This window comes from Bison bison, unplaced genomic scaffold (genome assembly GCF_000754665.1).
Source record: "Bison bison bison isolate TAMUID 2011002044 unplaced genomic scaffold, Bison_UMD1.0 scf7180017864491, whole genome shotgun sequence".
NCBI classification, from domain to species: Eukaryota; Metazoa; Chordata; class Mammalia; order Artiodactyla; family Bovidae; genus Bison; species Bison bison.
The window spans coordinates 12,520,766-12,546,288 of NW_011495050.1; the positions used below are offsets into that span (position 1 = coordinate 12,520,766).

At 41.3% G+C, this 25,523-nt stretch overlaps 1 protein-coding gene across 1 annotated transcript in view; it reads right to left on the reverse strand.

Annotated features, from left to right (window-relative positions):
• Positions 1-4,256: 4,256 nt before the first annotated feature.
• Positions 4,257-25,523, reverse strand: part of PKHD1L1 (polycystic kidney and hepatic disease 1 (autosomal recessive)-like 1) — a 180,730-nt gene continuing 159,463 nt past the window's right edge. The window contains exons 73-78 of the mRNA XM_010863452.1: positions 22,305-22,649; positions 16,494-16,645; positions 15,954-16,100; positions 15,444-15,597; positions 12,684-12,925; positions 4,257-4,540 (exon numbers count right to left, since the gene is read on the reverse strand). Of these exons, the coding sequence (XP_010861754.1) occupies positions 12,684-12,925; positions 15,444-15,597; positions 15,954-16,100; positions 16,494-16,645; positions 22,305-22,649 (1,040 nt within the window). The 3' untranslated portion in view covers positions 4,257-4,540. The remainder of the gene's footprint in view (positions 4,541-12,683; positions 12,926-15,443; positions 15,598-15,953; positions 16,101-16,493; positions 16,646-22,304; positions 22,650-25,523) is intronic.

Below are 25,523 nucleotides of genomic sequence, written 5' to 3' on the forward strand. Positions count from 1 at the left end.
GTTGGACTATGAAGAAAGCTGAGTGCTGAAGAATTGATGCTTTTGAACTGTGGTGTTGGAGAAGACTCTTGAGAGTCCCTTGGACCAAGACCATTGGACCTTGGACTCTACAGACCATTCTGAAGATCAGCCCTGGGTGTTCTTTGGAAGGAATGATGCTGAGGCTGAAACTCCAGTACTTTGGCCACCTCATGTGAAAAGTTGACTCATTGGAAAAGACTCTGATGCTGGGAGGGATTGAGGGCAGGAGAAAAAGGGGACAACAGAGGATAAGATGGCTGGATGGCATCACCGACTCGATGGACGTGAGTTTGAGTGAAATCCGGGAGTTGGTGATGGACAGGGAGGCCTGGTGTGCTGCAATTCATGGGGTCAGACATGACTGAGTGACTGAACTGACTGACTATAATAACTGTTGGAGTAGGAAATGGCAACCTACTCCAGTATTCTTGCCAGGAAAATTCCATGGACAGAAGAGCCTGGTGGGCTACAGTTCATGGGGTCGCAAAGAGTTGGACACGACTGAGCAACTGAGCAAGTAATCGCTATAATAATTTTAGGAAAAATTTTAAAAGCAGACAGCCAGAAACCTAGAGCAATTGAATTAGAAACTTTTTGACAAAGTCTGTGGCTAAGAAGCAAATTTTTAGAAATTCCCTTTACTCTCAAATGATTTGTCTAGAGAAATCCAGTCCTCTTAAAACTGAGTTCCCCTGAGATTATGGGTAATACTTCTATCCCAAACTTTCCCCCCTTTCTTGTCCTACCTCTGTTCCCCTCAGGATTGAGGAGTATCAAAGAAAGAGGCGGGGCTGAAACCAAGCAGAACCCTGTGGAGTCTTTCCAGGTATAAAAGTCCCTTCATATCCCCCATTACCCTAATGATAGGAACAGAAGAGTCACAAGACTCCTCGTCCCTCCTGAAGGAATATATAAAGCAATCTGATGCATATCTATGAGTTTCTCAGTAAAAACTAAGTCACCCTCACCCAGTGGAGGAGGATGACTGCATGCTATCCACAAGCACGCAGATCCCAGCCTGGAGCCAGATGGTTGATGACAGAGATTCCTGAAAATCACCCTGTTACTTCACCACCGGCCAGTGAGTCAGAATGTCCATGAGCTGATGAGGCGTCCTGAGACCCTGTTATCTTCATCCTAATTATCTTCCCTAACCCTTGTTTAAAAGCCACTGGGGAGTTCTGAGCTGCCCTTTCTCTTTGCTTGCCACCCTGCAAAGAAACCCTTACTTTGTTGCAAACACCTTCTGTCCGAATTTGGCTTTCTGTGCCACAGGCCCATGAGCCCTTGCTCTGTTACATTAGAAAAGTTCTTTTTTGAAAATCTATGGAAATTAAAAAAAAAATCCAGTGGACTGAATACAGCTTGAGGTAAGGAAAGCCTACAGAGAGTAATCAATTTTGTGGCTTTCACAGTGTTTAGATGTGAAGATTTCTGCATCTTTTCCAGAAGCCAAATGTAGGAATTTGTTCCTTAGATGTCACAATTGTAGTTCTTGGAATTTAGTTTTCCAAGCAAAAGGAAGTGTTGTGAAATGGAGAATAAATTGGATTTTCATTAGGAAATCTGGTTTTTAAGTCTTTCTTGTCAGTCTCTCTCTCTCCTCCTCATTTTAATGGTAGAGTTTTCTTGCCTCTTTGGGGTGGAACTGAGGGAATTATTAGGGTTCTCAATTAACAAGTGGTGTGGTCTCATCAATTCTCTCGGGACATGAAAGCTGTTCCTCACGGAGTAGACTGGTGCTCCAGTAACATCAGATGGCTTCTTTTTTTTTTTTTTAACTGGGGCATAATTGCTTTACAATGTCGTGTTAGTTTCTGCTATGCAACGAAGTGAAACAGCCATGTGTATACATATTTGTTGTTGTTTAGTCTCTCAGTCATCATGTCCAACTCTTTGTGACCCATATACTGTAGCCTGCCAGGCTCCTCTGTCCACGGGATTTTCCAGGCAAGAATACTGGAGTGGGTTGCCATTTCTTCCTCCAGAGGATCTTCCGGACCCAGGGACTGAACCCCCAAGTCTCTGCATATCCTTCATAGCAAGTGGATTCTTTACTGCTGAGCCACCAGTATACCCTCCCTTTTAGACTTCACTCCCACCCCCTATTCCACTTCTCTAGGTCATCAACAGACCACAGACCTGAGCTCCCAGTGCTGTGCTAGCTATCTGTTTTACACATGGCAGTGCCCATACTACAGATGGCGTCTTGATTTCCCCAAGCTCCGTGCTGCATTCACACACTGAACAGTGAGTCTGCATCTCCTAGTGTCAGACATCTCATAAGATGGCAAACAAAACGTTGAGTAAGGAAGAGCCTCACTACCTCCAAGGAGCTCGCTATCTAGTGGTGTTTCAGCCTTCGTTCTTACCCCCACACTTTCTGTCAGAACGCTCTTACTTGGCTAATCTCATGTTTATCTCACCAATTATTTCAGGCATCATGGTCTTCTGGAATCTGTCCCTCATCCATCTCCATCCTCACATGATGCCCTCCCTCCAGCCAAGTGCCCTTCCACTGTACCCCTCCAGCACCCTAACGTCTCTCTCTCTCGTGTACCATGTTACACTTCTGTGTATTGTATATCACCTTTTCTGCTACTATTTCCCCAACTACCTTGCAGACTCCTGGAAGGTGAAGACACAATCTTATTTTTTGTAGTCTTCTCACTAGAATGCCTGTTATTGAGTAAATGTATACAAAGTAAATATATACAAAGATACCTGGATTTATTACATGGTAACATTCAGAAAACTAAGATCATGGCATCTGGTCCCATCACTTCATGGGAAATAGATGGGGAAACAGTGGAAACAGTGTCAGACTTCATTTTTCTGGGCTCCATAATCACTGCAGATGGTGATGGCAGCCATGAAATTAAAAGACACTTACTCCTTGGAAGGAAAGTTATGACCAACCTAGACAGCATATTCAAAAGCAGAGACATTACTTTGCCAACAAAGGTCCGTCTAGTCAAGGCTATGGTTTTTCCTGTGGTCATGTATGGATGTGAGAGTTGGACTGTGAGGAAAGCTGAGCACTGAAGAATTGATGTTTTTGAACTGTGGTGTTGGAGAAGACTCTTGAGAGTCCCATGGACTGCAAGGAGATCCAACCAGTCCATTCTAAAGGAGATCAGTCCTGGGTGTTCTTTGGAAGGACTGATGCTAAAGCTGAAACTCCAGTACTTTGGCCACCTCATGCGAAGAGTTGACTCATTGGAAAAGACCCTGATGCTGGGAGGGATTGGGGGCAGGAGGAGAAGGGAACAACAGAGGATGAGATGGCTGGATGGCATCACCGACTCGATGGAAGTGAGTTTGAGTGAAATCCGGGAGTTGGTGATGGACAGGGAGGCCTGGTGTGCTGCAATTTATGGGGTTGCAAAAAGTTGGACATGATCGAGTGACTGAACTGAACTGAACTGAATAACTTTTCATGATTTAGCAAGATTAAACTTTTCATGTTTAGCAAGATTAACAATGACCTGGGGCGAGTATTCTAGGGAGCGGTATCCTGTAGAAAGAGCTCTGAGACTTGCTGCATTCTCCCAGCTGTTCCATGTGCTTCCTGAGTGTCACTTGCTGGAAGGTGACTTGTGAATGTCACTTCTCCTTGCTTGCGACATGGCCACAAAGCCTTGATTAGAGTTATTCTTCTAAATTGAGCATTTCCTTTAGACTTTCCTGAGTAGAAAGTGTAATTTTTATAGTATGAGAGCTTTTGGTTAACTTAGCCATGGTAATTTGTGGCTTTTTTGCACTCTCTAATTTTATCTCTTGAAAATAAGTATCTCTTTTGGTATAATCTTGGGTTGCAGGAGGTCACACTCTTCATAGTGACAGTTTTGAGTGGGAAGAAGGGGATAGCAGAGGAGTTTGGATTTGTTCAAACAAAGGACAGCAGGAAAGCTCTTCTTAGAAGACTGACCAGGGGTGGCAGACTCAGAAATCTAGGATAATCTAGAATTCCTGGCATTTCTGTGGATTCGAAAAATATCAACTTTGACTGAAAAAAAAAAAAAAAGGTTTAAAACAATCTCATTTCTCCAAAATCCTTAGAAATTAAAATGGCTTAGATCATCAGAAATTATAGCCTTATGAGGATAGAGAAAAACAGATCCCCTGGTACAATATAAAAATTCAGAATTGCTTTCAATTTGATCTAGAGAAATTGAGTCAAAACTAGACAGCTCTTTCAACTCTTTAAAGGATTTTATGATCTGTTGGGACAGCAACTTGGAGGTGGTATATCTACTTACAAATCAAATATTTCTAAAAGTTTTTAAAATGAAACAACATACAAACACAAAGAAGCAAAAGAAATTTATATTTTGAGGAAGTCTGATTTTTGTGATTAAAGCTAAGTAATACATTTTATATATTATAAAAATATTTTTAGCATATTTTCTTGAAAACATTAGACTTTTTATTGATGTGCAACACAACAGTTCCTAAATATGCAGTTTCTATATTTGTGTTTCCAACCTGTTCTTCAGAATAGCACTTCAGTTGCTTCCTGAAAAGTAAAAACAATACAAACATTTTTTAAGAACATATAGTGTAATTTTAAAATATGTTTAATTAATTTTAACTTTCTTACTGTTTCATGGAATGGTTAATAAGACAAAAATCACTATTTCAGAGTTTACCAATTTAAGTTGCTCTTGTGCGGAACTGTGGAGAGAGAACAGTGGTCCTTATATATTGTAGTTTTCACATTCAAGTTTTCTTATTTTATTTAGTATAATTTTGCCGGGGTCCAGCCCCGGTTAGATCCAGGGATTCCCTCGGGAGGACGGCATTGGCGACTGAGAGAAATAGAGAAGGAGATAAGGAAAGAATTTTGCAGTTAAGAAAACAGAGGAGAGAAAAGAGGCTGATATTCCTTGGTTTATGCAGAAAGCCAATAAAGCCCCAGCATGGGACTTGCTCTGTTCATGTAGGCTGCAGGCGCCCCCTCAAATAGCTGAAGATGCCCCACCTTAGGCACCTTCTCGAGTGGGTCTTAGAAGCCCAGGCAGGAAAGTGAACACAGAAGGCCCCTGTGCTCCAGGGAATCAGCCTGAAAAGGAAAATGAAAGAGAAAGAATGACATGGGGAGACCAAGCTTGATGAGCATGGCCCGCAACTTTATTTTCCAAAGTAGCTTTTATACCTTAAGTTGTGCATAGATGATAATAAGGAATGTAGAGTCATGCAAGGTCAGCAGTCCTTGATCCTTATCGAAGCCAGGCTTTCTTTCTGCAAACTTATATGCAAAGGCTTTAGGTGATTTACATCATCTTCTGGCCAGGAGGCCTGTTAACATTTTATGACCCTTTCTTCAGAAAACTTATTTTTCTCTAAAGGTGATTATTCTAAAGTCAGGCGCCACCCTCTGAAAGCATTAGATAAAGTTGCATTCCTATAGGGCAAAAGTGTGGTGGGCTATAACAAGAAAAGAATTAATTCGAGGGTCCAAGGTTACTAACATTAAAGCTACTACTTACATTTCTATATACCAACTGTATTAATCAATATACTCCCAGGGACACAATAGGTAAGGGATATGGAAACTTGGCAGCAAGCATTAGCTCAACAAAGAAATCCTCTACTAGTTCTATTCTAACAATTTTAACTCTCTGAGAAGCTCTGCATTGTTAGAATATCTTAAGCTTCCTGTGCCTCTTGTGGTTGGGAGGCTGTGAACAATCACATGTGTAGCTGCAGGAGTCCGAACAAACCTGTCAGGCAAGCTAGAAAGTCATCAGAAGGGTTTGAATTGAAACACACCTATTATGTCCAGGAGACTTATTAACTAGGGTTTTAAGTTGATTTTCTTACAGAGAAAGGTGGTTGGGAATAGCCCCCCGTTAATGTCAGAAGAGTTGGTGAAAGTCGTGAAATAGTAAAACAGACAGATTTTGGTTTTGGGGTAGATGCTCAGGCAGGTCCAGGGGGGCCCCTTGAGTTCTGATTCACCTTTGCATGTCAGATCTCTCCGCATGACCTTTGTCATGGGTGGGAACTCCCGTGCTGGCTCCCAGCATAATTTCAGGACTCTCTTAAAACTAAAATATTGTTAATCCAGAATGCAAAGTTATTAAAAAAGAAAAACAGAATTTCATCAACTGTTGCTATGAGCTGAATATGTGAGTGTGTGCTGTGTCTGACTCTTTGCAATCCCATGGACTGTGGCCCGCCAGGCTCCACCGTCCATGGAATTTTCCAGGCAAGAATACTGGAGTGCGTGGCCATTTGCTCCTCTAGGGGATTTTCCCCACCCAGGAATTGAACCCACCCAGGAATCTCTTAAGTCTCCTGCACTGGCAGGCAGATTCTTTACCAATAGTGCCACCTGGGAAACCCCATCTGAATGGGAAAGAAAGTGAAAGTCACTCAGTCATGTGTCTGACTCTTTGCTATCCCATGAACTATACAGTCCATGGAATTCTCCAGGCCAGAATACTGGAGTGGGTAACCTTTCCCTTCTCCAGGGGATCTTCCCAACTCAGGGATGGAACCCAGGTCTCCTGCACTGCAGGTGGAATCTTTACCAGCTGAGCCACCAGGGAAGCCCCACCTCAAATTTATGTTTTAAAATCTAATGTCCAATGTGATGGTATTAGGGATAGGGCTTTTGATAGGTGCTTAGGTCTTGAGGGCAGAGCCTCCATGAATGCGAAGAGACTCCACAGAATTCCCCAGCCCCTTCGACCACATAAAGATACAGTGGAAGTCTGTGACCCAGAAGAGGGCCCTAATTTGACCATGCTGGCACCCTGATCTCAGACTTCTGGCCTCCAGAATTGTGAGAAATAAATTTCTGTTGTTCTTAAGCCATTCAATCTTTGGTATTTTGTTATAGCAGCCTGAAAGGACGAAGACAGTGTTTAAGTCTTCTCATGTCTTGATTGAAGAATTATGGATTATTTAGTAGCAAAGGGGAGGCTGCTAACTTTTTATCTGCGAAAAAGTCCTAAAAAACACCATGAACAATATCATTTACCAATGACTTGAAAGTAGGATTTTATGAATTTTGTAAAATTCCAAAGTTGTAGATACAAGTAGGGAGGAAGTCAATGAAGATAATTAGGAAAAAAATCCGTTTAATGAAGAAACACAAAATGTACAGATATAATAATACTGTACAAATATAATAATAATAAGCAGTATTTATACTTTATATTTTAATGCTTCTTGGAAGAAAGAAATGAACTTAAACAGTACCTATCACATGATTCTAAAACAGACAGCAAGTTTACTCTTACTAGAATTCTAGGGACAAGAAAACTGGCATTAAAATACAATAACTTGTGTGCTGCTGTTTACCTTTGATTCTTCAGCTCCAAACCCATCCTCTCTATTATCTATAAGAGGCAGGGCTGGGACTTTTCAAATTGTGCTTCTCCCTTGACAGCTGGTTTCTAATTAGTTTCTACCAGGAGGAGGGAAGAACGGATTATTTCTTCTTGAAGCCCCAGGCTCCAGTTGTTCTGCCACTCTCCCAGAAAGCTAGCCTTATTGTTTCCCTTCATCCTGACTTTTTTTTTTTTTAAATTTTAAATTTAGTCTTGGCTTTTAGTACTGAAATACTTTATTCTCCTTCTAAATTATTCAGTTCAATTCAGTTCAGTCATTCAGTCATGTCTGACTCTTTGCAACTCCATGGACTGCAGCATGCCAGGCCCCCCTGTCCATCACCAACTCCCGGAGTTTACTCAAACTCATGTCCATTGAGTTGGTGATGCCATCCAATCATCTCAATCTCTGTCGTCCCCTTCTCCCAACTTCAATCTTTCCCAGCATCAGGGTCTTTTCAGTTGAGTCAGTTCTTTGCATCAGGTGGCCAAAGTATTGGACTATCAGCTTCAGCATCAGTCCTTCCAGTGAATATTCAGGACTGATTTCCTTTAGCATGGACTGGTTGGATCTCCTTGTAGTCCAAGGGACTCTCAAGAGTCTTCTCCAACACCACAGATAAAAAGCATCAATTCTTTGGCACTCAGCTTTCTTTATAGTCCAACTCTCACCTCCATACATGATTACTGGAAAAACCATAGCTTTCACTAGACGTACCTTTGTTGGCAAAGTAATGCCTCTGCTTTTTAATATGCTGTCTCGGTTCATCATAACTTCCAAGGAGCAAGCGTCTTTTAATTTCATGGCTGCAATCACCATTTGCAGTGACTTTGGAGACCAAAAAAATAAAGTCTGTCACTGTTTCCACTGTTTCCCCATCTATTTCCCATGAAGTGATGGGACCAGATGCCATGATCTTCGTTTTCTGAATGTTCAGCTTTAAGCCAACATTTTCCTCTCCTCTTTCACTTTCATCAAGAGGCTCTTTAGTTTTTCTTTGCTTTCTGCCATAAGGGTGGTGTCATCTGCATATCTGAGGTTATTGATATTTCTCCCGGCAATCTTGGTTCCAGCCTGTGGTTCATCCAGCCCAGCGTTTCTCATGATGTACTCTGCATAGAAGTTAAATAAGCAGGGTGACAAAATACAGCCTAGACGTACTCCTTTTCCTATTTGGAACCAGTCTGTTGTTCCATGTCCAGTTCTAACTGTTGCTTCTTGACCTGCATACAGATTTCTCAGGAGGCAAGTCAAGTGGTCTAGTATTCCCATCTCTTAAAGAATTTTCCACAGTTTGTTGTGATCCACACAATTAAAGGCTTTTGCATAGTCAATAAAGCAGAAATAGATGTTTTTCTGGAACTCTCTTGCTTTTTCGATGATCCAACAGATGTTGGTAATTTGATCTCTGGTTCTTCTGTCTTCTAAATCCAGCTTGAACATCTGAAAGTTCAAGGCTCATGTACTATTGAAGCCTGGCTTGGAGAATTTTGAGCATTACTTTGCTAGCAGGTGAGATAAATGCAATGTGCCATAGTTTGAGCATTCTTTGGCATTGCCCTTCTTTGGGATTGGAATGAAAACTGACCTTTTCCAGTCCTGTGGTCACTGCTGAGTTTTCCAAATTTGCTGGCTTGTTGGGTGCAGCACTTTCACAGCATCATCTTTTAGGATTTGAAATAGTTCAACTGGAATTCCATCACTACCACTAGCTTTGTTCATAGTGATGCTTTGTAAGGCCCACTTGACTTCGCATTCCAGGATGTCTGGCTCTAGGTGAGTGATCACACCATCGTGATTATCTGGGTCATGAAGATTTTTTTTTTTTGTATAGTTAGTCTGTGTATTCTTGCCACCTCTTCTTAATATCTTCTGCTTCTGTTAGGTCCATACCATTTCTGTCCTTTATTGAGCCCATCTTTGCATGAAATATTCCCTTGGTATCTCTAATTTTCTTGAAGAGATCTCTAGTCTTTCCCATTTTATTGTTTTCCTCTATTTCTTTGATTGTTCACTGAGGAAGGCTTTCTAATCTCTCCCTGCTGTTCTTTGGAACTCTGCATTCAAATGGGTATATCTTTTCTTTTCTCCTTTGCCTTCGTGTTTCTTCTTTTCACAGCTATTTGTAAGGCCTCCTCGGACAACCATTTTGCCTTTTCACATTTCTTTTTCTTGGGTGTGGTCTTGATCCCTGCTCTTGTACAATATCACAAACCTCTGTCCATAGTTCTTCAGGCACTCTGTCTATCAGATCTAATCCCTTGAATCTATTTCTCACCTCCACTGTATAATCATAAGGAATTTGATTTAGGTCATACCTGAATGGTCTAATGGTTTTCCCCACTTTCTTCAATTTAAGCCTGAATTTGCCAATAAGGAGTTCATGATCCGAGCCACAGTCAGCTTGAGATTTTGTTTTTGCTGACTGTATAGAGCTTCTCCATCTTTGGCTGCAAACAATATAATCAATCTGACTTAGGTATTGACCATCTGGTGATGTCCATGTGTAGAGTCTTCTCTTGTGTTGTTGGAAGAGGGTGTTTGCTATGACCAGTGCGTTCTCTTGGCAAAACTCTGTTAGTTTTTGACCTGCTTCATTCTGTACTCCAAGGCCAAATTTGCCTGTTACTTCAGGTATTTCTTGACTTCCTATTTTTGCATTCCAATCCCCTATAATGGAAAGGACATCTTTTTTGGGCATTAGTCCTAGAAGGTCTTGTAGGTCTTCATAGAACTGTTCAGCTTCTTCAGCATTACTGGTCGGGGCATAGGCTCCAATTACTATGATATTGAATGGTTTGCCTTGGAAACAAACAGAGATCATTCTGTTGTTTTTGATACTGCATCCAAATACTGCATTTCGGTCTCTTTTGTTGACTATGATGGCTACTCCATTTCTTCTAAGGAATTCTTGCCCACGGTAGTAAATATAATGGTAATCTGAGTTAAATTCACCCATTCCAGTCCATTTGAGTTCACTGATTCCTAAAATGTTGATGTTCACTCTTGCCATCTCTTGTTTGACCATGTCCAATTTGCCTTGATTCATGGACCTAACATTCCAGGTTCCTGTGCAATATTGCTCTTACAGCATCAGACTTCTATCACCAGTCACATCAACAACTGGGTGTTGTGTTTGCTCTGGCTCTGTCTCTTCATTCTTTCTGGAGTCATTTCTCCACTGATCTCCAGTAGCATATTGGGCACCTACTGACCTGGGGAGTTCCTCTTTCAGTGTCCTCTCTTTTTGTTTTTTCATACTGTTCATGGGGTTCTCAAGGCAAGAATACTGAAGTGGTTTGCCATTCCCTTCTCCAGTGGACCATGTTTTTTCAGAACTCTCCACCATGACCCATCCATCTTGGATGGCCCTACATGGCACGGCTGGAGTTTCCTTGAGTTAGACAAGGCTGTTGGTTAGTTTTCTGTGATTGAGGTTTTCAGTCTGTCTGCCCTCTGATGGAGAAGGATAAGAGGCTTATGGAAGCTTCCTGATGGGAGAGACTGACTGAGGAAACTAAGTCTTGTTCTGATGGGCGGGGCCAGGCTCAGTAAATTTTTAATCCAATTTTCTGTTGATGGGTGGGGCTGTGTTCCCTTCCTTTTATTTGACTTGGGGCCAAACTATGAGGGAGGTAATGAAGATAATGAAGACCTCCTTCAAAAGGTCCCATGCATGCACTGCTACACTCAGTGCCCCCAGCCCTGCAGCAGGCCACTGCCAACCCACGCCTCTGTTGGAGACTCCTGCACATTCCCCAGGCAAGTCCGGGTCAGTCTCTTGTGGGGTCACTGCTCCTTTCTCTTGGGACGTGGTAGGCACAAGGTTCTGTTTGCATCCTCTAAGAGTCTGTTTCCCCAGTTCTGTGTAAGTTTTGGCGGCTCTATGGTGGGGTTAACGAGACCTCTTCCAAGAGGGCTTATGCCATACCCATGTCTGCTGCATCCAGAGCCCCTGCCCCAGGTGCAGTCCACTGCAGACCTGTACCTCCACAGGAGATGCACGAACACCATTTTGTCTCAGTCTCTGTGAGGTCTCTGGGTCCTGGTGTACACAAGGTTTGTTTGAACCCTCTGAGCCTCTCTGACCAGTAGGGGGTTTGATTCAAAACACGATTTCGTTCCTCCTACCAACTTGCTGGGGATTCTCTGCCCTTGGACGTGGGGTATCTCCTCACAAATTTATGGCAACGTGTGGCCACAGAGAATGGTTTAGGAATGGGCATGTGACCCAAGCTGAGTCAATGACAATAATTTTGGGACTTTTTCTGGAAGTGTTGGGCAAGAGGTTTGTTCTTTCTGCATTAGCTGCATTAGAATGTAAACATGAAGATGCTGGTGGTATTTGTACATGAGGGTTGGGGTGGATGATGCAGAAAGAGAGTCTGGGAATGAATCTATCACTGAGGAGAATGGAACAGAGAGACAGAGACTCAGGCTCTGGATGATGTCATTTGAGTCTTTGGTTCTTGCTCTGCCAGAAATCAGATTACTTCTGAGTGTCTCAGTTAAGCGAGTTAACTTTATTGTCCAAACCAACTGGAGCTGAGCTTTTGCACCTTGAAAGAATACTGACGTAACCTGAACTTCTCACTCCCCACATTCTTATACCCCATCATATAATGGAATAACATTTCCACAGGGTGGTATTTTGTCTTTACATTTGAAGCTATCACTTCCTTGGACAGCAAGGAGATCAAACCAGTCAATCCTAAAGGAAATCAACCCTGAATACCCACTGGAGGGACTGATGCTGAAGCTAAAGCTCCAATACTTTGGCCACCTGATGCGAAGAGTTGACTCATCGGAAAAGACCCTGATGCTTGGAAAGATTGAGGGCAGGAGGAGAAGGGGGCAACAGAGTGTGAGATGGTTGGATGGCATCATGGACACAACAGACATGAGTTTCTGCAGTCCATGGGGAGGCAAAGAGTTGGACATGACTGAGCAGCTGAACCACAATAACAAGTATTACTAATTAAGGAGAACAAAGAAGGAAAGAAAAGTGTATGTCTCAGTTTTGAGTACCAAATTCAATTCACTAGCTGTATCAACAGAGGATGAGGTGGTTAGATGGAATCATGGACACAACAGACACGAGTTTCAGCAAACTCCAGGAGATGGTGAAGGACAGGGAAGCCTGGGGTGCAACCGTCCATGGGGTCACCAAGAGTCAGACACAACTGAGCAGCTGAACAACAACGTCCTTAATGGCCGAGACTCTTTGTGACCATAGTGGTGCCATGCTGCGGTCTTTCTTCAGTAAACATTTTCTGATACTTTAGTACGTGGAGACAAACAGCATGTACCATACTTACCTAGAGTACGTTCAATGTCAAAACTGCAGTCATAAATATTTCCAAGAGCAACACTCTTCCCACCAGACAGCTTATCACTGTAGTCACTATCTGGGCAGCTGTACCCAAAGTGGACGCTTTGCTGTTGCTGCTGCCACTGCTGCTACTGCCCGGGCTGGAGACAGACTGCGAAGCCAGGCCGAGAGGCTGGGACTCCACCCGAACGAACTCATCCAGGATAAATTCAATCTTAAAATTTTTTCCTGGGGGGGAAAAAATAAGCAGTGTTTGACTTCCTTTGATTATCTGTTTGTTGTCATACACTTCCAACTGGGTTTTCATCAACTTACAAATACTGTATAACCCCTAATGAAGTACTTTTGGAAACTGAGTCAAATGAACTGAAGTATAAACAATGGTAGAGAGGGTCTCAGAGTCAGAAGTGTTCTATTTGCCATAGTTAACTTCCCTGGTGGCTCAGATGGTCAGGAATCCACCTGCAGTGCAGGAAACCCAGGTTCAATCTCTGGGTCAGGAAAATCCCCTGGAGAAAGGATTGGCTACCCACTCTAGTATTCCTGCCTGGAGAATTCCATGGACAGAGGAGCCTGGTGGGCTACAGTCCATGGAGTCACAAAGAGTCAGACAGAACTGAGCGATTAACACTTTCACTTCTATCTGCTCATCAGCTATGGACAGGAGGACTCTGGATAGATTTTCCTTCTGGTCTGTCAATACCTACTTCTTAAGGGTTCTCTCCTAGTGCCCAGGACTGGCTGTTAGAAACAAAGGACAGTATGGAAGAGAGCTGAGGGTGCTGAGCCTTGTCTGATCATTGTACACTTGACCAAGGAGCAATGGAAAGACACTTTATCACTTTTCTTGCATATGCTTTGTTGTTTGTACAGTTTTACACTGGTTAATCTACAAACTGGCTAGCTGATCTAAAAATCATGAAGAGATGACTATATTTGACCTTCCTTACTGTACACAAGCAGGGAACTGAAAGCCTACACTTATGGGAAAAAAGAAAGCAAGAAATAGGGAAGAAAGGAGGAAGGGAGGGAGGGAGGAAGAGAATTAGAAACCACAGATAGACATTCCAAGGGAAGCTTTGAACTCTAAAGGAAAATTTACTGGATAAAAGGAGAGCACTATTTTGTTATCATGAAAAGTGTCAAAATCTACATTATTGCTTCAGCACTCTAGTGATCCCAGTTACTTTGGAACACTGCCTTTGAAAGTCATAGTATGAAGACCTTGATCCTCAGGTTGGGTCTCTGCCACTGGGCACCTTCCCAGGGAGGTGGGCAACCTTCTTTCAGAGGGGGTTCTTGTCAAGTGCCTCATAGCTCATCATTTAGGCTGACTGTTAGAGCTTATAGGACACTGCAGGCTCTTGCCCCAGGGCACAATGTTGAACTCATTGCCACTGGATTTCCATAAAACTCTAGGTTGAGATATTGCTGCCCAGTAGGAAAATCAAGTTTCTCTCTTTTGGAATGATATTAGCTTTTGATATTTAGGCCTTATGAAAAAAAAAAAAATCCAGATTATTGTTAGAATTTCTTTAACTTATCTTACTCTTTATTTTGGTTTTTTTAAAGAGAATTTATTTTTGGCTGTGTTGGGTTTTCATTGCTGTGCTGAGCAGGGGCAACTCTCTAATTGCAGTGCAAGGGTTTCTCATTGTGGTGGCTTCTCTTGTTGCAGAGCATGGGCTCTAAAGCTTAGGCTCAACAGTTGTGGTACACAGGCTTAGTTGTTTTGTGGCATGTGAAATCTTCCTGGATCAGGGATCAAACCCATCTCCTGCACGGGCACATGGATTCTTTACCACTGAGCCACCAGGAAAGCCCTATTGTGGCTTCTATTCTGACTTTTAGTATGTGTGTGTTTGAAATAATATTGGTGAGGAGAGTGAGGGCTGAGATAAAACTTTTTCAGGAGTTAGGGCTTATAAAGGTCCTAAATGAGCCCTGGGTTGAGGTAAACAGAGTAATGCTGGTCTGTCTCCAGCACAGCGAGTCTATTTCCTTCCTTTTGACATTGATTCATCTATCATCACTAAAGACCTACTTTTTGGATGTATCATTTTTGCCACGGTAGAAAGGCTTTTACCAGTTGAAGCTATGCCATCAGTCCACATGGAAATAATATAAGAAACCTCACTGTGGGAGTTGTGACTATATTTACGCTAACCATGTTGAAGAGATCATGAATATACTTCATGAGAACTCACAGGAGACATCTGTTCTGGTCTCAGAGCAAATTGTAATTCATCAGAGCGACTGTTTTATCTTTAGAGAGCTATGAATCATGAAAACACTCGTGTTTCCTCCTTTGCATTGGCTTATAGAAAGACTAGAACCCACTTTCCAGCCCAACTCTGAACTCCAGCATGGGCCATTAAAATTACCTGATACTATCTTACCCTTTCTTTTCTTGAACTGAAAACTCTATATATTAAATTTTCTTACTATACATGTAATATGTAATTTTTACATAGATGATTTAGAAAAATTACACATGGATAAGGAAGAAAATATGAATCATGATATAATTTTGATTTACATCCTCAAATTACCTGTTTTAATTCCCTTAATTGCTTATTTTATTTTTCACCTTATTTTGCATATTAGATATATTTTTGTAAGCTAGACATTCTGATTTCTATAATTTATTGACCAGAGTAGTATAGACCACTTTGTTCATTAAAAGGAAATTATAATTATCCTTATTTATGGGTATACATGTGAGGATCAAAAATAGTACATTCACCTGTTCTAAGAAGAGTAAGATCTGTGTAGTTGGCCCAACAGCTGCTAAACGGAATTGTTGTATTCCCACTAAGTCCACTGATTTGGTTATTATTGGAGTCCTTTAGTACGGCCTTCAAAGCCATTGCAGTAATCCCAACTGATACACAATTACCCTAAAGAAAAAAGAGTAGAGAATTACAACAATTGGCCTGTTACCATGCTTTTTTTTTTCCTAAAAAAAAAAAAAGATATATAGAACTTTATCTTTGTCAATGTCTCATTTCAAATTTTAAATCTACAGAAGCTCCTTTTCCTACACAAAGAGTTCAAATAACAAGCTGTGGAGCAAGTTCACAGAGAAGGCACATTTTTAAAACATAAAAGATGACATTCATAGATAACAGTCCAACATTGAAGAGGCAGTGCCATTCCCAGGTTGTCAGTGTACCAGGATTAGTGAAGTTGGATCACCCTCCAGAACTGATAACTTCATTCTTCCACTTAAATAAATCTCTGAGTTATAACTTACATCAGCATCTTCTGCCTTTACTGAAGGCTGTTGAGAAAATGGCTGTCCCAGCTGTGTGGCCACCGGCTGAGTGACCACTGAGAGCGAAGTCACAAGGGCTACATGATGAACAGGAAATGAAAGCCTTCCAACCGACTGGGCAGCCACCTGTGAATGGTCACGAGCGACAGAGTGGTGATCACGTGATCAACTACATTCAGTAGCAAACTCGTCTTGGCCAGGCTAAGTGTTTAACGTTCTTTGTTAAAAGTATGTTCAAGGCATGAAGTCAATATTATTACAATATTTCCTCTAGAGCATATTCATGAAGCACTGTTGTAAATAAGCAAAGCAAAGCATATTTTACACCAATAAATACTTTTTTAGAAGATACACTCCTTTTTCAACTACTTTATGATTTTGGCAATACTTAAAAAAAATAGGCAACAATTAGAAAGACATGCTCTCTAAATTACTGTACTGAAATAGAAGAACAGTTAAAATAAGAAAGAAGCAATGTTTTAAATAGCAAAATGCATCTTTCTAGTTGCATTTTCTTACCTTAGCCCAGCCAGAATCACTGGGGCTGGGGATAGGATCGGTAATAGACATGGAAGAGACATTAAATCCGAGGATACTATTGGTTTTTCCTAAAATTACAGCTTGTCCAAGAGAACCAGCAATTTCTTGGAGTTCAGGTAACTGCATCTGACCTATGAGGAAAGTGTTATGACACGTGGACTGTAAGAATATGGAATAGGGAGAACATGTGAGAATATTCCACTTCAGTTTTTGTTTGTGCCACTCGCTCCATCCACATTAGAGAATTCTACAGCTTTCTAACCATTCCTGAGCTAAACATGACAAAGTCATACTAAGGAGGTCAGGAACATAAAAAACTCTGTAGAATATATATATATATATATATATATATATATAGCTAGAATTAAAGAAAAAAAGACAAAACAAAGGTGATAATATAATTTCAAGAAAAATGAGTGAGAGTATACAGGGAAAAATGTTTCTTAATTTAATACTTTCCTATGTCATTCTTTGTTTAGAAGTGAAGCACTCTCATGTATGTCTATCATTAAATATTACTTTTTAAAAAACTAGAGTGTTCATTGCAGAATGGAAGGAGATAATTAGCACCATTGAATTTATAGTATATATTAATGAGTGGCTAACATTATCATTAAATTACTAACAAAAATGTTCCTTGCTCTGGACATTGACGATTTTCAAGGTTAATTCTGACACTGTAGGTAGTTTCTATTCCCTTTTTCTAGCTTTGCAGTTCCTTGTAAACCTACTTCCCCTGCTAAGGCTCTTTACCTTGTGAAGTGGCACCTCTTATCAGAGAAGCCTGGAACTCTCTCTTGAGCCCTTCTTCTCCTTCACCTCTCCCCCACACCATATAATCAGTTCTCCATTTCGAAATCTCTCTGACTCCATTGCTCAAATCCTAGTTAACCCATCAGCAGCAGAGATACGAAAACAGCTTTCAAACTGGCTTCCTGACATCCATTCTCTCCCTCTTGCATTCTGTTCTACACACTGCAGTCAGAGCGATCATTTAAGAAACAACTACAGAGTGAAGCCCGTCAGAAAGAGACAAACAAACACTGTACATTACTGCATATATATGGAATCTAGAAAAAGGGTACTGATGAACCTGTTTGCAGGGCAGAAACAGAGACACAGACGTAGAGAATGGACCCTGTGGACACAGTGGGAGAAGGAGGGTGGGATGAACTGAGAGAGTATCACTGGCATATATACCCTACCATGTGTAAAACAGCTAGTGGGAAGTTGTCATACAGCACAGGGAGCTCAGCTCAGTGCTCTGAGATGACCTAGACGGCTGGAACTGTGATAACTTAGATGAGTGGAATGGGACAGTGGGAGGGGGGCTCAAGAAGGAGGGGATATATGTACACATATACACATATGTATCCCCTCCTTAGGGCAGTATTAAAGAATGACCTAATCATCGGACAATTGCCTCATCTCCCAGGTCTAATCAGAACCTGCTTAATCATCTAATCAGGTCATGCTTAAAATTTTGCATGCTAGGCTTCAGCATTATGAGAACCAAGAACTTCCAGACATACAAGCTGGGTTTAGAAAAGGCAGAGGAACCAGAGATTTAAATTGCCAACATTTGTTAGTTCATAGAGAAAGAAAGGAAATTCCAGAAAAACATCTACCTCTCTTTTATCAACTACACTAAAGCCTTTGACTGTGTGGATCATAACATATTGTGGAAAACTCTTAAAGAGATGGGGATACCAACCATCTTACCTGTCTCCTGAGAAACCTGTATGCAGGTCAAGAAGCAACAGTTAGAACCCTGTATGGAACAGTTGATTGGTTCAGGATTGAGAAAGCAGTACAATAGGGCTGTCTGCTGTCACCGTGTTTATTTAACATATACACTGAGCACATCATGAGAAATGCTGAGCTGGATGAGTTACAAGCTGGAATCAGGATAGGTGGGAGAAATATCAACGACCTCTCTTGTGTGGATGATGCCACTCTAATGGCAGAAAGTGAAGAGGAACTGAAGAGCCTCTTGATGAGAGTGAAGGAGGAGAATGAAAAAGCTGGCTTAAAACTAAACATTAAAAAAACTAAGATTATGTCATCCAATACCATTACTTCATGCATATAGAAGGGGAAAAGGTGGAGCTAGTGACAGATTTCCTCTTCTTGGGCTCTAAAATCACTGCAGACTGTGTCTGCAGCCATGAAATCAGAAGACATTAGCTTCTTGGCAGGAAAGCTATGATAAACCTGGACAGTGTGTTGAAAAGCAGATACATTACTCTCCTGTCAGAGGTCCATATAGTCAAGGCTATGGTCTTCCCAGTGGTCATGTACTGTTGTGAGAGCTGGACCGTAAAGAAGGCAGAATGCCAGAGAATTGATGCCTTTGAACTGTGGTGCTGGAGAAGACTCCTGAGTGTCCCTTGGACAGCAAGGAGATCAAACCAGTCAATATTAAGGGAAATCAACTCTGAATACTTATTGGAAGGACTGATGCTGAAGCTGAAGCAGGTGTGAACAGTCGACTCATTGGAAAAGTCCCTGATGCTGGGAAAGCATCAGAGGAAGAGATGGCTGGATGGTATCACTGATGCAATGGACATGAAATTGGGCAAACTCTGGGAGATGGTGATGGACACGGAGGCCTGGTGTGCTGCACTCTATGGGGTCGCAAAGAGTTGGACACGACTGCACGACTGAACAACAATGGCTGATTCATGATGTTGTACAGCAGGAACTAACACAACACTGTACAATCAATTATATTCCAATAAAAAAGAAACAAAAAATAAAACAACAACAACAACCACAGCCAGTGTCTTGGTGTACTGTTCCTACATCTCTAGCACCTTCCTTATCCAGACTCATGCCCTGAGGGCTTTAGTCACTGAGTTTCTTCCATGAAGCCTAGGCCCTCAAGCTTAGTGTGCTCAGGTGGTGCTCTCGGGCAGAAGGTCTCATGTGACACTGAAAATCACAGTCTTGGGTATTTTTAGTCCCTGTCCATTTTAAAGGCCTCTTTTGGTTGATTCAGTCTCTTTGGGATAAATGGCAGTCTTTCAGACTCTCCCCACCCACACACGTTCCTACACGATGGCTTTCTGGGTATGCCACGTGACCTCGTGCCAGCTGTACAAAGGTGCTTCACATCCATACACTGCTACTCCCATCTCTCCTCAGTGGTTTTTGGTGCAGGGTGGCATGCCTGACCTGCTGGCATGATTAACAGGTTCTCTCTGACCATCTGACATGTGAAGGCATTGATTTCTGCTGACTGCCAGCTAGAAACCAAAGACTTTCACTTGAAGAGCTGTTTTTTCTGACATGACTCTTTGTCCAGAGGTCCCCTCAGTACTTAAGCAACCACTTTCTAGGACACCTGGAAACTTATAGATGTCCTAACATTTTGTGAAGGCTGTGAGGGGCCAGAAGTGTTATTCCATGCATATCTTTCTTGCCACTTTGCAAAATTTTGCTGTGATGTCACTCCTTGCCAGACTATAGGGCTTTCCTTGAGACCTCAAACCCTAATTCAGTTTAAGTCTTAGAAACAAGCCGTTAGCCTATCTGTCCTCCTGCCCCTATTTCCATGTTTTTAAACAGCAGTGTGCTTATATCTGGGTATCTAAATATCCAAATTTATATCTAAATCTGGCTAGCAAGATAAAACTGCTTTAAGAGAATGGAGGGTAGGAGAGGTTGTATGTGAAGCAATTTAGATTACATACAGGAAATAAATCACAGGGTTTTTTGACATTAGAGTGGCTAGTGTAGTAAGTACTGGACCTCAATACACGTAAGGGCTTACCAGGGAAATTTTTAGTCAGTGAACAATCTATATATACAGACCTGTATCTCAATGTGATGCAACTCCTAGACTAAATTAGAGACTATGTTGATCCCAAATCCCTGACCCTGTAGATATAAGGAAACCCAAGGCTGATGAAGAAGAGTAACCTATGACTGGGCAGAGAGTGAAAGTCTCTCAGTCTTGTCTGACTCTTTACGACTCCATGGACTATACAGTCTACGTAATTCTTAAGACCAGAATACTGGAGTGGATAGCCATTCCCTATTCCTGGGGATCTTCTCAACCCAGGGATCGAACCCAGGTCTCCCACATTGCAGGCGGATTCTTTACCAGCTGAGCCACCAGGGAAGCCCAATGGAAGATCTGGCTGCAAACACAAGCCTGTGCTTCCTATTTCCTTCAACAGAGAGCTGATCAGCACTTCCTTCCATTCATGCAAGCCTTTCCACAGGCTGATCCCCACAAGGGAGGAAGCTTTTGCCTGCCTAACTGGTAGAATTCCAGAAGAGCAACATGGCTGGTGCATGGGGTTAAAGCTCAGAAGCAAACCGCCTGGGGAAATGAGTGATGACCCTGGTGGCAGAAGATGAGAACACTCAGGACCTAAGTGGACACATAAGAGAGCCTGGGAGTTGAATGAAGAAGACGCTTAACAGGAATGGGGAAGATGAGGATTTTCTGAGTCTGAAATTCATACAACAAGGAGACTCTCTTTAAGAATAAGTCTTATTTGTACAACTTTTATAATAGTCAATTATTTGACCACATTATTAAGTGGACCATTTTTCCAGGGCCTTGAAAGTCAAAGCCCATCCCAGGACTTGTACAAGTAAAGGGACTTGAAGTTTAAGCTGGATGCTAATCTTCCCCCTACAAAGACCCATATCTCATCCTCTTGGAGACGCGTATGCCTAGACACTTGGCTTGACCACCAGAGACATCAGCATGGAATTACAGCTGAGAATGTGATTGCATGTCAAGAGGCCGGGAAAGTTCAGTTGCACCAGAGAGGTTCGGGCAGAGCAGAGAAGACCACCCACCCTGTCACAGAAACTATGAGGACAAGAGGGCAACATGAGGGTCTGAGGTCAAGAAAGTCCCTTGTCATTCAGATACCAACTTGAAAAGATGGAGAGGAACAAAATCTGAAGGTCTGAACATTTACCCAAATGCTCAGCCAGAGTAAGCCTAAGGAAACCATAATTTAAGCCACCAAAGTTACCTCTGGCAGAATAGCTGAGCTTATTTTTATCTCTGATACCTACAAAATAGAGTATAGTGAGTGAGTGTCAGAGAAAGGGGTGATGGCTAGCAAGGCTGATTAGGTCATTCACAGAAATGAAAGACAGGACATATTCTTGCACATTTGCACTTACTAGGGCAAATAGATGACTTTAGAAATCCATCCTACTACTCCACCTCTCAGAATCTCCAAGGGTTTATTTATCTCCCTTAGGAAGACCCCTACTTCCTTTTTCTGGGCTTACAAAGAGGAGAACCTCTTTCGGTTTCCCACGATCTAGTACCTGTCTACCTCTCAACCTCGTCTCCAGCAGCTTGTTCTTCCTGGAGCCTTCTGCTGCAGATCTTCTGGGTCCTTTCCAGTTCTTCAATTGGACCAAACTCTCACTACCTATTTCCTCAGCTCCAGTATTCTTACCACCCACTTTGACCAACTCTTTTCATTCATTGACCAACTCTTTTCATCCTGAATCTCTCAACTATAAGGTCACTTCCTTAGGTCATTTTTTGGATCTTATGTTAGGTCAAATCCTATTATGGAAGTAATTAATTGCTATAATGACAAAATAGAGGTTGAAGTTTCTTCATAATTCAAAATAATTTGAGATTACAGGAGTAGAGCAGAGAAAAGGGTTTCCAGGTCCTTAGAGGGTTCAGGATGTGGGGTTGATGAGATTTCCTGAGCCTGGCTTATCAAGCCTCAATAGTGTTATTTGTGGATGCGGTTTTGGTAATGACATTACCCTTTCTCAAGTGTCTACTTTTCATACCTGCAGTGTCATTGGTTATGAGCTGAGGGGGAGGATCACCAATCTCCAGTTCAACTGTGAGCTCCATGGATCTCTTCCTCCGCAGGCTCTCCCCTCGTATTACTTTGCTGACACGGATTTTGTCACTTGGTATCTTTAGGAACAAAGCAAGATTTCTAACCAGATTATGAGAGCTATAAAAGTCATCCTCTGTTACAGCAGGTAATTGGAAAGAGACAAATATGACTGCAGTGGTGTGAACTTCAACAGGTATAGTTCCTTTAACCAAAAGGTAAAGCATCTGGTAGGTTCTATCAAAGTAGTTTTCACCAGGGACAGTGGAATTCAGGTTAGGAAGTAATTGCTCTATAAAGGAAAAAAAGCCAAAACAGCACAGTTACATTTATTTATATTATCATAATTACCATGCAGTATTTAATATTTGTTTAAATGTATGAAATTCTGAAAAAGTTCAATATTATCATTCTTTTACAGGAAAATGTGCATATTAAAAGCAAAAACATTTATAGAACTGACGTGCAAAATTAGTCAATTTTTAAAATAATACTATTAATAATCATTATATATTAAATTTAGTATAAAAAACAACTAGCTATAGACATACTAATGAGAAATAAAATCTAATTATAAACTAGAAATCTATGTTGTACTTATAATACTCTTTATATTTTCAGAATTTTAAAGCCGTGACTAAAGGCATTTTGTAATTTAAAAATGTAAATTTAACTTTAATAGCCATTTAGTTTATGCAGTGCTCTATACCAGCTCTTAAGGAAAATTAATGATTCAGTGCTTCTATTTTTACTAAGGACAAAAGTATATACTATAAATGAAGTTTATATGAAAACATCTCAGAAGGATCTCACATCAATAACACAAGTTTACATTTCAGACTGAAAACCCTTTAGTTAATGCAAAACAAATTCTTCTAGGGCACTGAATTTTTGTAAAAGTGATTGAGATTATATATACCTATATATGTAATGAATAAGTATATATGTGATTTTAGGGCATAGTATAAACAATGTCCAAGAAGTAATAAATCCACTAACACATACTGAACACAAAGTCTGACTGTATAATACTGGAATGTGATATGAAGCTTCTTACCACATTTCATAGTGGGGCATACTGAGGAAAAGAAATTAGAATCTTAGAAAAAAGAGATTATTTCTTACTAACATAATAGACATTCATAGCAATGGCATTAAGAAGGCATTTCATTATTACTATATATTTTTGAACATCTACTTGCAATTTGGCTTAAACATTCCATGAACCTGAAGCATGTGCTTTTGTATTATAAATTGAAGCTGTTCTCAAGCTACCATTAGAGATGCATATATCATTTATTCTAGGTAACTTTCTCATGTCTTCACATTTTGGGCAACCTAAAGAGATATGTCAGAGAAGGCAGTGGCACCCCACTCCAGTACTCTTGCCTGGAAAATCCCATGGATGGAGGAGCCTGGTGGGCTGCAGTCCATGGGGTCGCTGAGGGTCAGACATGACTGAGCGACTTCACTTTCACTTTTCACTTTCCTGCATTGGAGAAGGAAATGGCAACCCACTCCAGTGTTCTTGCCTGGAGAATTCGAGGGATGGGGGAGCCTGGTGGGCTGCTGTCTATGGGGTCACATAGAGTCGGACACGACTGAAGTGACTTAGCAGCAGCAGCAGCAGCAAAGCGATATGTACAGTCATAATAGGATATTATTCTCATTCCAAGTGTCAAAGCAAAATGTTTGTCTAAAAACAATGCTATTTCAGAAAAAAATTTTCTAAAAGGGCGGTGGTGGTACTGTTTTGCAAACTTCTGTAATCAATTCCCTGTAACCAATTTATTAAATTCTGTCTGCTGATATTCTATTTCCTTGACTTGAATGATGGAGTACTTTGAATCAAAAGTATTGTCTTTTTTTTTAAAAAAAAAGAGTTGAAATTTATAAAAATTAAGCTGCAAATAGGTGCAATCATTTGTGTCTAAAAATAACACTGACTCTCCTGGTTTACAAGGAGGCCAAGGAGCATAACAAAGAGCGTGGGTTATAGAGCTAGACTCTATGTGTTCAGTACCTTGCTCTGCCCCTCCAGCTTTGACATTGCTCTGGACTGAATTGTGTCCCCCCACTCAAATTCACCTACGGTAGCCATAACCCGCAATGTGACAGGATTTCGAGATGAAGCCTTTGTGAAGTAATTAGGTTCAGATGAAGTGAGGGTGGGGACTTCATGATGAATTAAGGCCCTTATAAGAAGGGACACCAGAGAGCTCACGCTCTCTCCCCAGCCCCTCCCTGCCACCTGAGATTACAGTGAGAAGACAGCCATCTGCAAGTATTCAGAACCAGACCATAATGGTATCCTGATCTCACAGCCTCCAGAATAGTAAAAAAATAAATTTCTGTTTTAAGCCATCTAGTTTATGGTGTTTTCTTATGGCAGCCTGAGCTAAGACAGAGACCTTGGCAAATTACTTCATTGCCCTGTGTCTCAGTTTACTCATCTGTGCCTACCTCAGAGGGTTATTATTAGGACATAGGAACAGCGAGTTATTATATACAAAGCACTTAGCACAGTGCCTGACACATAGCAACGTCTCTGGAAATAGCAGCTATTCATATTAGTAGAAGTAGGACTTGCTTCATAGACAGTAATGATTATGGGTTGTTCATTCATACTCTCCTGTCTAGCTTCTATTATGATCTACAGCACACATTGATGTAATCATTAACCAGGATTAGGGGGCGCAACTAAAATATGATGATAAGTAGCACACGTAGAAAGGAGTGGACTGGGCTTATTAGGACCATGTTTAACAAAAAAAAATTCCAGGAGCAGAGATAAATCCCAGTTTTGCAACACTGGTAAATCCGCAAGTTAGCTTCTTTCATATATTTCCTTTAAATCCAGAGTTTATTTCACATATTTACTTCACAGTGTTCAACTGCTGTTATACTAACTTTCTCGGCAATACTTCTGGTGACTACCAATGAAGTTAGGTTCTGACCTCTACGAAAGAGAAGTGAAGCAAACATAGGGTAAAAATTCTAAGCGAAATGTCTTCTGTACGCACGAATAACTGAACTAAATGCATAGCATATAAATGTTCCTGGGGCAAAGGAATAGCCATGGTACACACAGACATTTATCTGCAGGTGTGCAGATAGATAAGAATTCCATCAGAAGGGATCTTTCAGGGCACACATGTTCCAAATG